The sequence below is a fragment of the Microcebus murinus genome, chromosome 9 (assembly GCF_040939455.1).
Source record: "Microcebus murinus isolate Inina chromosome 9, M.murinus_Inina_mat1.0, whole genome shotgun sequence".
Classification (NCBI taxonomy): Eukaryota; Metazoa; Chordata; class Mammalia; order Primates; family Cheirogaleidae; genus Microcebus; species Microcebus murinus.
Genome location: NC_134112.1, coordinates 24,154,614 through 24,168,051, shown reverse-complemented (window position 1 = coordinate 24,168,051; position 13,438 = coordinate 24,154,614). Strand labels below are relative to the sequence as shown.

General features: G+C 45.8%; 1 protein-coding gene across 1 annotated transcript in view; it reads right to left on the bottom strand.

The window, feature by feature from the left end:
- JAZF1 (JAZF zinc finger 1) overlaps positions 1 to 4,574 on the bottom strand; it is a 334,436-nt gene extending 329,862 nt beyond the window's left edge. Inside the window, exon 1 of the mRNA XM_020289891.2 lies at positions 4,241 to 4,574. Within this exon, the coding sequence (XP_020145480.1) occupies positions 4,241 to 4,355 (115 nt within the window). The 5' untranslated portion in view covers positions 4,356 to 4,574. The remainder of the gene's footprint in view (positions 1 to 4,240) is intronic.
- Positions 4,575 to 13,438: the final 8,864 nt, after the last annotated feature.

Below are 13,438 nucleotides of genomic sequence, written 5' to 3'. Positions count from 1 at the left end.
CATCCTTCAACAGGGCCACTGCAAGAAAATCTGTGTCAACAACAGCAAAGCTGAGACTCCTAACATCTGGGGAATGTTCTAAATGACCTGCTACATGAGTACTATCACAAGAATAACTGAATTGGGTGGCATTCCTGTGTTTCTGTTCAAGAACCACAGTCCTGCCTTGGGGCCTTTGCACTGTCTGCTCCCTGCCTGGACCTCGCGCCCCCCTCCCCACGTGTCCTCATGGCTGGCTAACTCTCACACCTCCTTCAAGGTTCCAGCTCCCATATCAGTTTCTCAGTGAGGCCCATCCTGACCCACCTATTTAAAATTCCAACATGTCCTCCTCCCAATCTACCTTACTCCACTCTAACTTTTCTCTTTTCTATATCACTAACCACCTTCCAACATACTATATCATTTACTTCAATTGTTTATTGTCTATCTTCCTCCAACAGAATGTAAGTTTCCCAAAGGTTGAGATCTTTATTTTGTTCACCAAAAAACACTAAGTGCCTAGAATTTCGTCTGGCACAAAGCAGGTACTCAATAGGTATTATCACATAAATTCAAAATGCAGAGGTACTTTGACAAATGCATCAAATAATCAAATCAGGTAAGAATGATTCAACAGTTGTCATTCTCAAATCAAAAGCCAAACGATTTCACAGCACTGGGATGCAGAGCTGGAGCAAGCATTTCATGAGTCCCAGGCATGACCTTCAGTGCTAAATTTAGTGCTCCTGGTGTTTCTAAGATTCCTAGTTAACAGTTTAACTTCGCCTCTCTAAGATGTTCATACCAAAAGTATTTCTACAAATTCAACTACTCTCAATAAGAAGCAAACCAACCCTAATCAACTTTTCCCATTTCCACAAAACAGAGCCAGGCCTACAAATGAACTAATAGCAAAACTATCCTGCAACTTCACAGTTACAGGCCTGTGGGATTTCTAGGCAATTTAAGTCAGAGTGGGAGAGAGTTTTAGCTGGGATACTCAGGTTGTACACCAAGGCAGGTGCTCCAATACTGAACCAGCAGTGAAACACAAGGAAGAAAACAGGAACCTAGGTAGAACACTTTTCTTGGAGGAGTGAAAATAGCTAAAACACAGGATGGTAAAAATCACACTTTCCTTGGCTCTAAAGCCCCAAATCTTTTTTCCTTATGGGAAAAGGAAAATGGTTAAAAACAAGAGCTAAGTACACATGTATAAGATGACAGGGACAGTTACACTCAATGCACTTAATTAACCTGAACACAATATACTTACAATGAAAACTACAGGCCTTGAAACAGGTGTCAAGCAAGAAACACACCATATTCCTACAGACATTCATTTCATCACTGTTTAAGGGTTTTGACTAATGGTTAAATGGTAATAATCCAAACAGGTCCCCAAAATGGAACTTTCACCTAAGCATATCTCTAACACTCTTAGGATTGCTAAATAACAAGATCTTTGAATAAATTAAAGGCAAAATAACATACATCTCTTAATCCTTTCATGAATCTTTTTAATGTAACCACTTGCAAAGACGTAAGATCAATATGTCAATCATTAAAAATAACCATCTAATGGTCTCCAAAAATTTATAGACTGAATCACAAACAATACCACATAACAATACACATATATTACTGTCATTAAATGCTTTGTCTGGTATTTTCACTCATACCTCTTTATCAAAAGTATATTTATGTGACACTACCTACTAATCAAGATGTTTTTATTCTTAAGATCAACTCTTATTTCTTTCTGCATCTACAGCTGCCTGAGTTTCTTCATCCTGGGAATTTCAAATGTTTGTTCATTTTACCATTTACTTTTCATAAAGTTTCCTGGTTCAAACTATTTCCCAAGTACTGTAACTGTTATCCCTGCCACATGGTGTGCTGGCTTAAGTCATCACTAAAATATATTAATTTTTCAATATTTTCACATTAAGAGAAAAATAATGGCCATTTGGGGATGACATACAACGATAAAAGCTGAGTTTTTAAAAATTTATGAAACTCTTAACCCCCTTAAAAATGTCTGCACAATATTAAGACAATTTCTTCAAACTTAAAAACACTCGTGATTCACCAAGTTAGTTTTTAATCATCTAGTTGATTACAAACTAAATCCTCAAGAAGGATAGCTGTCTTTAACACATTTTAATAAATATAATATTTATATTTTCTTTTAACCAGCTAATCCAAGTAGGCAGGCAATGGAGTAAAATTATTACTCAGCCTATATAAATTATAGTTTATCCTGAAATAATTGCTAGTAAGAATGAATGGGATATGCAATGATGGCCTCCCCTAGGTCAAAACATATTATTTATTTACATTATTTATATGTATGTTTATGTAATATATACTTATTGATAGCATTATTTATATTTATTATTTTCTATTTATTATTGCGAGTAAGAAGAGGTACTTGGAACTATCAAAATTTCTTTGTAATACTGGAGTTTTAACTTTATTTTATGAAATTATGAAAACCCTGATTTTTACATTCAAGCACTTTCACTTATGACTATTCGATCATGATATGAATCAGCAAATTTGTTACTCCATTAAACTACTTTTGAAACAACCAAAACTTGCCTAGCTCTTCTGTCACACTTTTATCAGAGGATATGGATGAAACTATTACCTGGACGTTTTAAAAGTTTAAAAACCTGGACAATTACTCATCAAAATTATCTTTTTAAAGAGATTTTGTAGACATTTTCCATGATTACTTCCCATTCCAGAAAGCCCACCAAATCCCATTCTAAGCAGACATTCTACATTTATTAAGCACCCACTGTGTGCAAAGACACAGCGTTATACTAAGCAAAGACGCATAAGGCTCTGCCCCATTTTATTCGTGCATAAATACACAGCAGCCGTGATTTATTCTCTCAACTTTGTAGAAACGTGAGCTGCATCCACATGGCTGAATCCATGGCATTCATTTTGACTTCCTGGGGCAATTCACAGGTTGTCCGGATTAGACAGCCCCATTTGGACATCGCGCGGCCCCTTCACCTCCTAGCCCACGCAGGACAACTTGTGGGCGGGCGCCGGCCACACCTTCCGCAGGTGGCTGGATCGCCTGAGCCAGATGAACCTGACCCACCTCCCATCGCAGGGGCTCGGGATGGAAGTGTGCAAATGTGTGTAAGGGCTTCTGCGAATTGGAGGACTTGTTGAAAGGTGCCGGGGTCCTGGGCGTGAAGGGAAACCAGCCGCCCCGCGGGGCGCCCCTCCCCGCGTCCCCGCGTCCCCGCGCCCGGGGCGCTGCGCAGGCCTCCGCCGATCCCCGGGCACGGCCGGCGCACCTCGGGCCTAGCACCATTTGAAAGGCAAATCGCGGAGCCGGGCGAATTTAAATGCCGGCCGCCGGCCCCGGGGGACTGATCTCCAGCGGACGCAGCCGCGGGGGCCTCCAGGGCGGCCCGGCCCCGGGGCGCTGGGCGCGGCCCGCGGGCGCACCCAGGACCTCAGCCCGCAGCGCCCCGGCTTCCGCGCCAGGCCCGGGGAGGGGCGGGCGCCCGGAGCCCCGCGCCCGCGTCCCCGCCGGCCCTGCCACCGCCCGGGCGGAGGGCGAGCGCCGCGTCCCCGCCCGCGGCCGCCGGCCCCGGCCCCCTCCCGCCGCACCACACCTAGCAACCGGCGCTGACAGGACGCAGTGGCGGCGGCGGCGGGAGGAGGAAGCGGAATGGCTGCCGCGGTGGAGCCACCCCCGCCCCCCCGCTCCCACCTCCCCGCGGCTGCAGCCGCCGCCGAGCCCTGACAGCTCGAGCCGGGGCGGAAGCGGCAGGCGGCGTGCAGCGCCCGCCCCCCGCCACCCCCGGCGCCCGGGGCCGCCCCGACCACCCGGGCCAACTAACTCCGCGCCCCTGCCCGGCGCCCGGCCGCCCGCCGCGCCCTCCGCCGGCGCCCGGCCCCGCCGCCGCATCCCCAGCCGCCCCGCCGCCGCGCACCCCCACTCCCACCACTTTGCCGCCGCGTGCACGCCCTCGGAATCCCCCAGCCCGCCGCCCGCCCGCCCGCCGCACCTCGGGGCGCCCGCCCCCTCCCCCACCCCGCCCGCTCCCCGCCCCCCCAGCACCTCGCGCCTCCGCATCCCGCCACCCCCACGCCCGGGGCTCGCTCACACCCTCCGCGCCCGGCCGCCGCCGCCCGCCCGGCCACCCCTGGCCATTCCGGGGCTCCCCGCCTGAGCAGGAGTTTCCGCGCGCCCGGCACCCCCGCCCACCCCCGGGCCATTTACCGATGTGGTTGTCCTCGATGTGCTCGATGAGGTCGGCCAGGGTGGGGAAGTGGAGTCCGCAGCCCCCGAACCGGCAGGTATTGGAGAAGAAGGAGGCGGCGGCGATGCCTGTCATGGTGCTACATCGAGAGCCCCCCTGGTGTCGGCTCTGCGAGCGCCGGGCGGCGGGCGGCGGGCGGGCGGGAGGCCGGGTGGGGTGAGGAGAGGAGGGGCTGGGGGAGGGGGAGAGAGGCGGGCTGAGGGGAGCGCAGAGGACGGGACGGCGGGAGAGGGGGCGAGAGAGATGGAAGGAGCCGAGGAGCCACCGGGAGGCGGAGGGAGGCGGCGGCGGCGTCGGGAGCGGCGGGAGGGTGGGGGTGGGGTGGGGGTGAGGCCGCCGCCGCTGGGAGGAGGGACCAGGGCGCGCCGCTACAGCTGTGCCGCACCGACCTCCGCCCCGGGACCCGGCCTCACCTGCGGGCGCCAACTCCGTCCCGCTCGGCCGGCCCTGCTCAGCTTGCCACACATGCAGCCTGCTTGGAGCCTCCTCGGTTGTGCATATTCCGTTCCTGATACACACACATCCGTTAATTACCCGTACTCGCCAGCAGTGAGAACTCGGGGAGTTAGTCACCCAGGCCCCTCTCGGGGACATTTGTTTGCACTTGGCCACCTGTCTGGGTGCGACACCGACATTCACAGGGGGCCCAGGAAAGGTAATTGTGTGCACCTTATTCTTTAAACCTTCTTTTTTAAAAAAAGTCCATATTCTCTGGAGGTTTGTACTAATTGATTTTAATGAAGCTTCCCTCTAGGCCAGAAGAAAATCTTAGCTTTATTTAAATTTCAAAATAGACTGCTTGGTTGTCAAGTGCATATGCCTGTGTTTTACATATGTACCACATTTGTTATGCTCCTTGCTCCATTCGGGAAAACAGAAACTAAACTAATTTCATTACCCCAAAGTACAGCACCCCGCTGTATCCACTACACCATCTCAAGCCTGGTAATTAACCCATCTGTGTGTTTCTGCCACGGCAGAAAGGACAGTGCCTTGGGTAAGGCGAGGAGTGGAAACAAGGTCAAGGGTTATACTCTTCATTTAAAAGTGAAGGATTCCTCCGATCAATCAAGATTACATCATCCTGTGAGCATTTAAACTATAATGATGACCAGTCAAGCACTTAAAGTTGAATGAAAATCAGCATTTTGCTAAGAATTATCTTCTTGTCCCCAACCCCACCCCCAGCTGCAGTCATTTTTACCTGTAAAGTGTGTGTTCCCCAGTAGCACTTCTTCAGGTCCCTAAGAAACATACATTATCAGCAGTTTACGACCCCACGGCACATTTTTTATTAATATATGCATACTGAATTTAGCATTTTTCCTTAGGGCAAATTTCACTTACTCTCTGGTGCAGATACATAGAAAACTATTATGCCTCCCTTCATAAACTGTGTGCATCTCTAAAGTTATTTCTAATAATGGGATTGTTAAGGCTTTTCATGTAAGTGTTTAAAGGTACATGTAGTGTTCCCATTACTGCAGAAAGTTTTACAGTCTGACCATCACAGCCCCTGGAGCTTATCTCCCTCACCCATGGCATTTTCCCTTCTTGCCCATCCCTTCTGTCTTCCAGCTTGCAAGGTGACAAACTTGTGCTGAGACGAGATTTGGATTGGGTGGGCCTGGGGCAGCTGTGTCCTCAAAGTTCAGTTTGGTGCCAAGAATGGTTTCCTGGACCCAATTGATGGTGGGGGCAGGGCTCTCATGGGCCTCATAATGAACCAGGGACCCGGTTGGCAGAAGGCTGGGGCCAAGGCCAGACAAGGGTCTAAAGAGCAGGAGTTAGAATTCTAGATCTTGAATTAGAATTTTGGCAGCTGTGCAGTGCATTCAGCTGCCTAGTCTGGGAAGGCCTTCAGCTCAGAGCAGTCAGAATATCTGGCAGGCACATACTACACAGAATGACATGGAAATGCAATGCAAAAACTTCAGTGAAAAACAGTGCCAAAACAGCCTCCCCTAGAGATCTCAGTGTTAGGTATCCCCGCTAGGCAGCATCTGGGGAGAACCAAGAGCTTTGAAGAAGTGGGAACTATATCCTCTGGAGGAAAAACTGTGTGGAATTAACTCCAGAAAGAGGCTCAGAGGTGGATCAAATAAGAGAACTCAGAAATGTGCAGGTGAAAGATGAAGGAAGTGAAGGGGCCTTCATGCATTTCACCAATGCATGGCTCTCCGCTACCTCCTATCAGTTTCACTATTCCTAAAATAAAATCTTGGTAGGCCAAATTGAACAAACAGATTTTTTTTTTAATAAAATGAGCCAAAGTAACCTTACAAATGAATCAAGACTTGGATTTTTAAGACTTAAAATTATTTTCTCTACCTTGGATAATTATTAATATTTCGTAAGAAATTTATTTTACCTGAAATAACCTACCCTACTACTTCATATATGACCACAGCTTTGCTCATGTGATGTTCTGCTCATACTATTTTTTTCTTAATCTGTGCATTCTAAGCATTTCTGGCCTTTATATGAGATATATGGTCATGATCTTTTAGATCTGGAAGGTACTTTGGCCATCAGACCCACTGATTTTGTAGATTGGGTAAACTGAAGCCAGAAGCATCAAGCAAGTTTTCCCTGGTGCTCACAGTTTTCCCTCTATATTCATAGTGCATTCAGTGAGGCATTAAAAGACAATAGAAGGACAACAATACAGTAACCACAGGCAGACTTTTAAAAATTGCTTTACAATGGCACTTGCACCTTACATTTAAAAATGTTTGTTTCAAGGGTGTCTTTTTAGATAAAGTCAACATTTAAGCTATAAAAATATATAAAACACACACCGTACTTCCAAACAAAATCTAATTGGGGGAGTAAAAAATATTTCAGAGAGGGACAGTGAGAGAACTGAGAAGTCAGAAGGATCTGAGGGTGGCTGTGGAGTAGGAGCATTCCCTGGGATGAAGGAGCCTTTACCTGCAAACCATTTGCCTCTCCCTGCAGCACACAGTGCCTCCCAACGTGTAGGTCCAAAGTATGGATGTATACTGGCCCCATGGCATGGTACTTAGCATTATAAGTGATTTGGAATCCAGAGACAGTCTCCTAAAATCCAGCATGGCCAGTGCCCTGGGTATGGGGCAGCTGCCAGGGAGGTACAAATCCATTGGTCTAATGGAGCCAACTGAAGCCACTGAAAGATCCTGCTTCATGCAGCTGTTTAGCTTCTGCATACAGGATTCGGTTAATTTTGGGATACCCTGATAATCAAAACCGTGCACTTCCTGTGCCCTGTGTGGACATCTGTGACTGCTACAAGAGGATCTGTGTGAACACTGGATTCTATCTTGAATATAACTCTTGATACTGTCTTCATCTCTAGCTTTCTTGGGCTTTGTAGATTGTTTTCCAAGTTCCTCTTTAAGGTTCTTTTCAGGTTTACTAGATATAAACAGGCTCTGCAATGTGTTGGGGCACTCCTTTTACTGCCACCACTGTATGGAATGAGCAGGTCATAAACCCAGGTCTTCTTTAGCTCATGCAAGTCATTTACAACAATGTCTGATGCTCCCCAGTTCTTGACTACTAAGGTTGCCACTTCTACCAACCTTTGCCTCTATAGGATATGTTTTTTTTAGGCCCCACCTCCTTCCAAGGAGGACAATGTCTATTCCAGATTTTCTTGTTTAATATTTATGCATCCAAGTCCTCAAGTTCTTTGTACTGATTTTATTCCAGTTCAGAAATCAATCAGCTTTATATCTGCTCTTTGGTGATCAGTTCTCATTTTGTCCCCCAGTCTCATTTGCCTAGGATTAAGAGTTGGCCTTTGAATGAGTAACAAGGGTTCTCTTGTCAGTTGCCCCCAGTGACTGATCCTCATGGGCATTACCCGCTAGCTCTCCACCTGGCTACTTCTGCCCTACTGACTATATACATACTTGTGGCACTAAATTATTTCCGGTTCCTTTCAGGACTTCTCTAGAACTAAAGTAGTAAAATACCCTGCCAATGACTGCAGTTCTAATTGAGTGTCCCAGGACCATTCACCTATTGTCATCTGCCACACTGCCACCCAGATGATAGCTCCAAACCCAAATCTGTTGGGAACCACTGCTTCTCAGGCCAGCCCAGCCTGAGGTTTAAAATAAGGTTCATAAGAACAGCCAAGCAGTCACTATTTCATTTGTTCCTTTAACATATCTTGATGGAACATCTATGCAAGTGTCCCATTGCACAACTCCAGAAGGCTCTATTTGTATAGGCAATTGCATGAACAGTGACCACAGGATTTGTGCAACCCTGCAGTCCTGATCAACTATGCAAGATACCAGGGATAGGGATACCATTTGAATGAGATGAGTACAGTCTCTCCTCCCATGAAGGGACACCAGGTACCTTGCAAGGCCTTCCTGAGTCCATTCTAGGAGCCTGCCAGGGGTGACTCAGTTGGACGACACATACTGCCCTTTCTTCTACTTTGGTGTCTGTCCACTATTTTCCTCCTTTCCAGCTTTGGCTCACTAAGGTAATAACTGTTGTTGCTGTTGATGGTAATGGAGCTACTAAGGCACTAATGCTTGGAAAAGACTACATAGCCTTTTTGCCCAACGACGTGTTTTTAGGTATTGTTGATGCTTGCCCAGCAATACACAGCACTGAGGATTTCTGTTCCTCCAAAGGTTGCTAGCACCTTTTTTGTCCTAGCTCTTTGAGGTTTCACCAGCTCACACTATTGCAATCTGTTTCCTCTAGGATTCAGACAAGTGCCAGAGGAGACTGGACTAGAGAATCAAGTTGGGAACAGTGCTCCACAGTCTCACCTCCTTTGCAAGAATTCCTTAGTGGTAACCCTTCACTATCAGAATAAGCATCCTACTCTTCAATGACCATAATCAATCTCTGCAGAAGCCTCCCAGCCTTACCTTCTCCAGTTCCCCCACATGTATTAACAATTCAAGTTGTACCAAATTAGTTTTCAAAATGCACATGTTCATGCACAAGCCACTTTGCCTTTCTTTGCATGTGTTGTGTAGCCTGCCTGGAACATTCTTTTTCCCTCTTCCTCTTTCTTTCCACCAAACACACTTCAGCAACTCAGCCTATCACTACCTCCAGGAAGCTTTCTCTGGATCCTGCCTCTTCTTCCTTCTCTGCTAAACTGAACGCTTATCATCTACATTCCAGCCAAGTTCCCTGTGCATTAGATTTTGACTGTGGACTTACTAGTCTTCCCTGTCTATATCAGTGGTTTCCAAACCTTTGTGATCAAGAATCCCATCAAGAAGAAGATTTGAGCCTTGATCTCATAGAAATTTATATTTTTATTTATAAATTATATATAGGCTCCGTTTTTCAAATATAGTATGTACATTATAACATAAATCAGGCATTTTAAAAAGATGACTTTTTTTTAAAACCACAGAAATAGAAGGTCTAATATCTTTATCCCACACCCAGAGTATTGCTGGCCCACATCCTGGGGTGAATGCATTCCTCCTTAGATAGCACTGCACTTGATTATAGCCTCCTAGAGGAAGGAGACTGTCATTCATTGTGACTGCACATAGTGTAAAAATTATATGGGGGTATAGCTCTGCACTGTGATAAGGCAGTGTGCTAAGCTTTCAGTTTTCAATGTTAAAGCAGTTTCTAACAATTTGTTACTATTTTTCTCTTATGTAGCATCAATGATAGATAGTCTTCAATCATCTCTTAGCTTAGATAGAATACAAAAGTTATTCCTTCCCATGATCATGGCCCAACCTTTGATGAGACCCCTTTTAAGGTCTAGGACAGTTATCACTGTGCTGTGCCCATAACAGGCACTTACAAAATGTTTGTCTCATTCATTTTGCTGGCACCAGTTTCGTAGTCTCTGCTGATGCAGGCAAAGCTGTTCAACTGCACAGAGATAAGCAGAGAGGCATTCAGCCATGACATGAGATCGGACACTAGCTCTCGTTTTATAGACTAGCATACCTTTCCTTTTCACAGATGTTCAAGTTCATTATGATGATTATTTTAAATAACAATTACCACCATTCACTGAGTGCCTACTATTGGGTCAGACATTGGACTAGATGCCTTAACATACAGCCGTATTTAAACCCTATCAGGTAGACAAATGCTATTATGCCTCAACTATGGATGAGAAAAAACAAGACCCAGGGAAATAAGGTAACTTGCTGAGGTCTCTTTAAAGGTAATAAATGCTGGAACTGGGATTTGAACTCAGGTCTGTCTGACTCCAGAATCCTGGCTCTTAACATAGTATCGATACTTGAATTTGTGGATTATAGACCATTTTCCTTTTCTCCCCTTGAATCTGGGGCGGAAGTGGGGATCTTTGCCCAGGCAAAGACCATGTTTGTGTATATCACAAACACTAAGATGCTCCAGGATGCAAAAGCATCCTGCTTTGCCAGATGCACTTAAGCATCCAGGATGGATGGATCCCGGATAGATATTGATGATGGAGAAGTCATGGAGCTTTCAGCAGGTATTGAAGCTCTTGCCTTATCTTTTCCCTTTTCCGTCTCCTTTGGGAGGTCTTTCATTGCTGTTGCCAAGCTTGTTTCCTGGTCTTAAGTACCTTATTTTAAAACTAAACTTTCTGGAGAAGTAAGACTTTTCAAAGATACCCTTGTTTTGCTCTTCAGCTGGTCCTTGACTTAATCTTCACTCTGCACCTTCCTACTGTTGATTTCCAGGTGGAGCCGGGAACACAGGCATCACCTGTCATGAGGAAAGGTAATCCCTTTTGCTTTCGTCATGCGCTTTGTCTCCTGTCCTGCAATGACTGTAATCACGTTGCCTTTCAGCCAATTGTTTGTGTAATCATATTTTCTGTTGCAATTTTCGTTCCCAGAGTCAGAGAACAAACAGTACCACTGAACACCATCTCGCAGGGCTCTGCAACCCAATCCCTTCTTTTCCTGAGCTGGACCCATATGAAGGCTACTTTCACCTTTCAGAAAACAAACCCAGATTCCAGTAATTTCTCCAGGAAGGACATTTCCCCTTGGTTTTATAACTAAATTTACCTTTCTGTAATTATCATCCCTTTGTGTGTTTGCCAAGATGAATGATTATCTTCCATCCCTGTATTGCCTTATATTTTTAATGACTTTTCTTATCTTAGAGGCCTCAAACTCAGAAGCCCGAAGGGCCAGGCAGGAGATGCAATGAGGGAAGAGGTATGTGAGAGCGTGTGTGTGTGTGTGTGTGTGTGTGTGTGTGTGTGTGTGTGTGTGTCGTGTGAATGGTGGAGACCAGCCATGACCTGAAGAGAGCTGTAGACTTGAAACACTGGAAACCAAACAAGTCCCACCTGCAGCTCATATTTGGCCCATGAGTCCACTATTTTGCAACACCTGCTTTTCCTTCCATGCCACAGTGCAACAATTAGGCTACTCTTATTGTCACAACAGCCCAGGAATATCCAGATTAATGGTTTCTCAGTCTCTCATTGCCATGAAATCTTAGCTGCAATCTAATTCTTGGTGCAAACAATTCAAAAAGGGCCCTGTGGCACCTTAAACAGATCTCCAAGATAATATCAGAGCTGCCCAAGTAAGGGTCATATCAGAGGAAAGAAATAGTCAATAAGGACTGTCTTCCAGGCTGTAACACTTCTTGATTCTGAATATCTCTTCATATTCCTCAATGCAGATCAGAGTCATAAGAAAATTAATCTCCAACAAAGTGAATATATGAAAGCTCCAAATTCATCTAAAAGGAATGCCGTAAAAGATAATGTTTTTATAGTGCCTGACCAGTTTCCATCTACACCTTAAACTAATTAACAAAACCCTTCAGTTGGTAGGTTTGGGCTTCCCCATCTCTGAGTATCACCCCTCCTCCACCTGCAGTTCAAAGTCACATTGCCTTGAAGGTATTTTCTTTAGAAATATACATAGCAATCTAACATTTTAGATTAAGGTTAGTCTTCAGTGTCAGAGCCAACTCATGATTCCAATTTTTTTCTCTTTTTCTTTCACCATCCCCATTCTCACCCTCCCCTTCCCCAGTCCTGTCCCCTCCCCCTTTCCCTCCCTTGCCCCCCACTCCCACCCTCCCAGAGTGCCTTTTCAGGATGGATCCTTGAATGGGGCCTGTCCATGGAAAGTGTTTGGTATTGTGTTTGAGAATGTTGCACCAGAGAAGAGACTTTGAGAAAGAAACAGGGAAAAAAGGAAATTGTGAAAGAAAACAAAAAAAGGGCAGAAGCAGAGTTTGAGGGGATCTTCTCTGTCTTTTCTCTCTGGTGCCCCAAAGTCCTGCAGCAGAGGAGTATCCCCCTTCAGATAACCCCTACTCAGTCTCTCATTCCTTTGAACCTCAATCAAGTCTGTATCTTCTCTTTCTTATTCTGTACCCTGCTCCAGTCAGAGGAAATATCCCCACAAAAGTTCAGCATTAAAAAGTTCTAGATCCTGGCGGGGCGCAGTGGCTCACGCCTGTAAGCCTAGCACTCTGGGAGGCCGAGGCAGGAGGATCGCTCAAGGTCAGGAGTTTGAAACCAGCCTGAGCAAGAGCGTGACCCCATCTCTACTAAAAAGAGAAAGAAATTAATTGGCCAACTAAAAAAATATAGAGAAAAAATTAGCCAGGCATGGTGGCGCATGCCTGTCCCAGCTACTCGTGAGGCTGAAGCAGTAGGATTGCTTGAGCCCAGGAGTTTGAAGTTGCTGTGAGCTAGGCTGATGACATGGCACTCTAGCCTGGGGCACCAGAGTGACACTCTGACTCAAAAAAACAAAAAAAAAAGTTCTAGATTCCAATGCCAGCTCTATCACTTACAGATAGTTGACCTTGGGTATGTCAGTCAATCTCTCTGAGATTTCCTTATCTACAAACTGGATGTAACAGGACAGTTCCTACCCAGCTTCTGGGGATGAAATGAGGAGCTGCCTATGAAAGCACACTAGACATTATAAAAATGCTAATTAAAGATGAGCTGTTTTTATTATTACCTCTGAATCCAGTGCTACAAATGCTATGGTGTGTGGTCACCTCTTCCCTCCAAGTTTTCTTAGACTTCTTGGAGAAGCAACTGGGTATTGCAGTCTGGTACAGCAGCGAGGCAGAACTTTAAGTTATAGGAGGGAAAATGGCATTTACAGTTGCCAACCGCTGCTATTTCTAAGACGTCGTGAGGATGTGAAATCACTTTGGAGTTCAGACCTTCTTCGTTC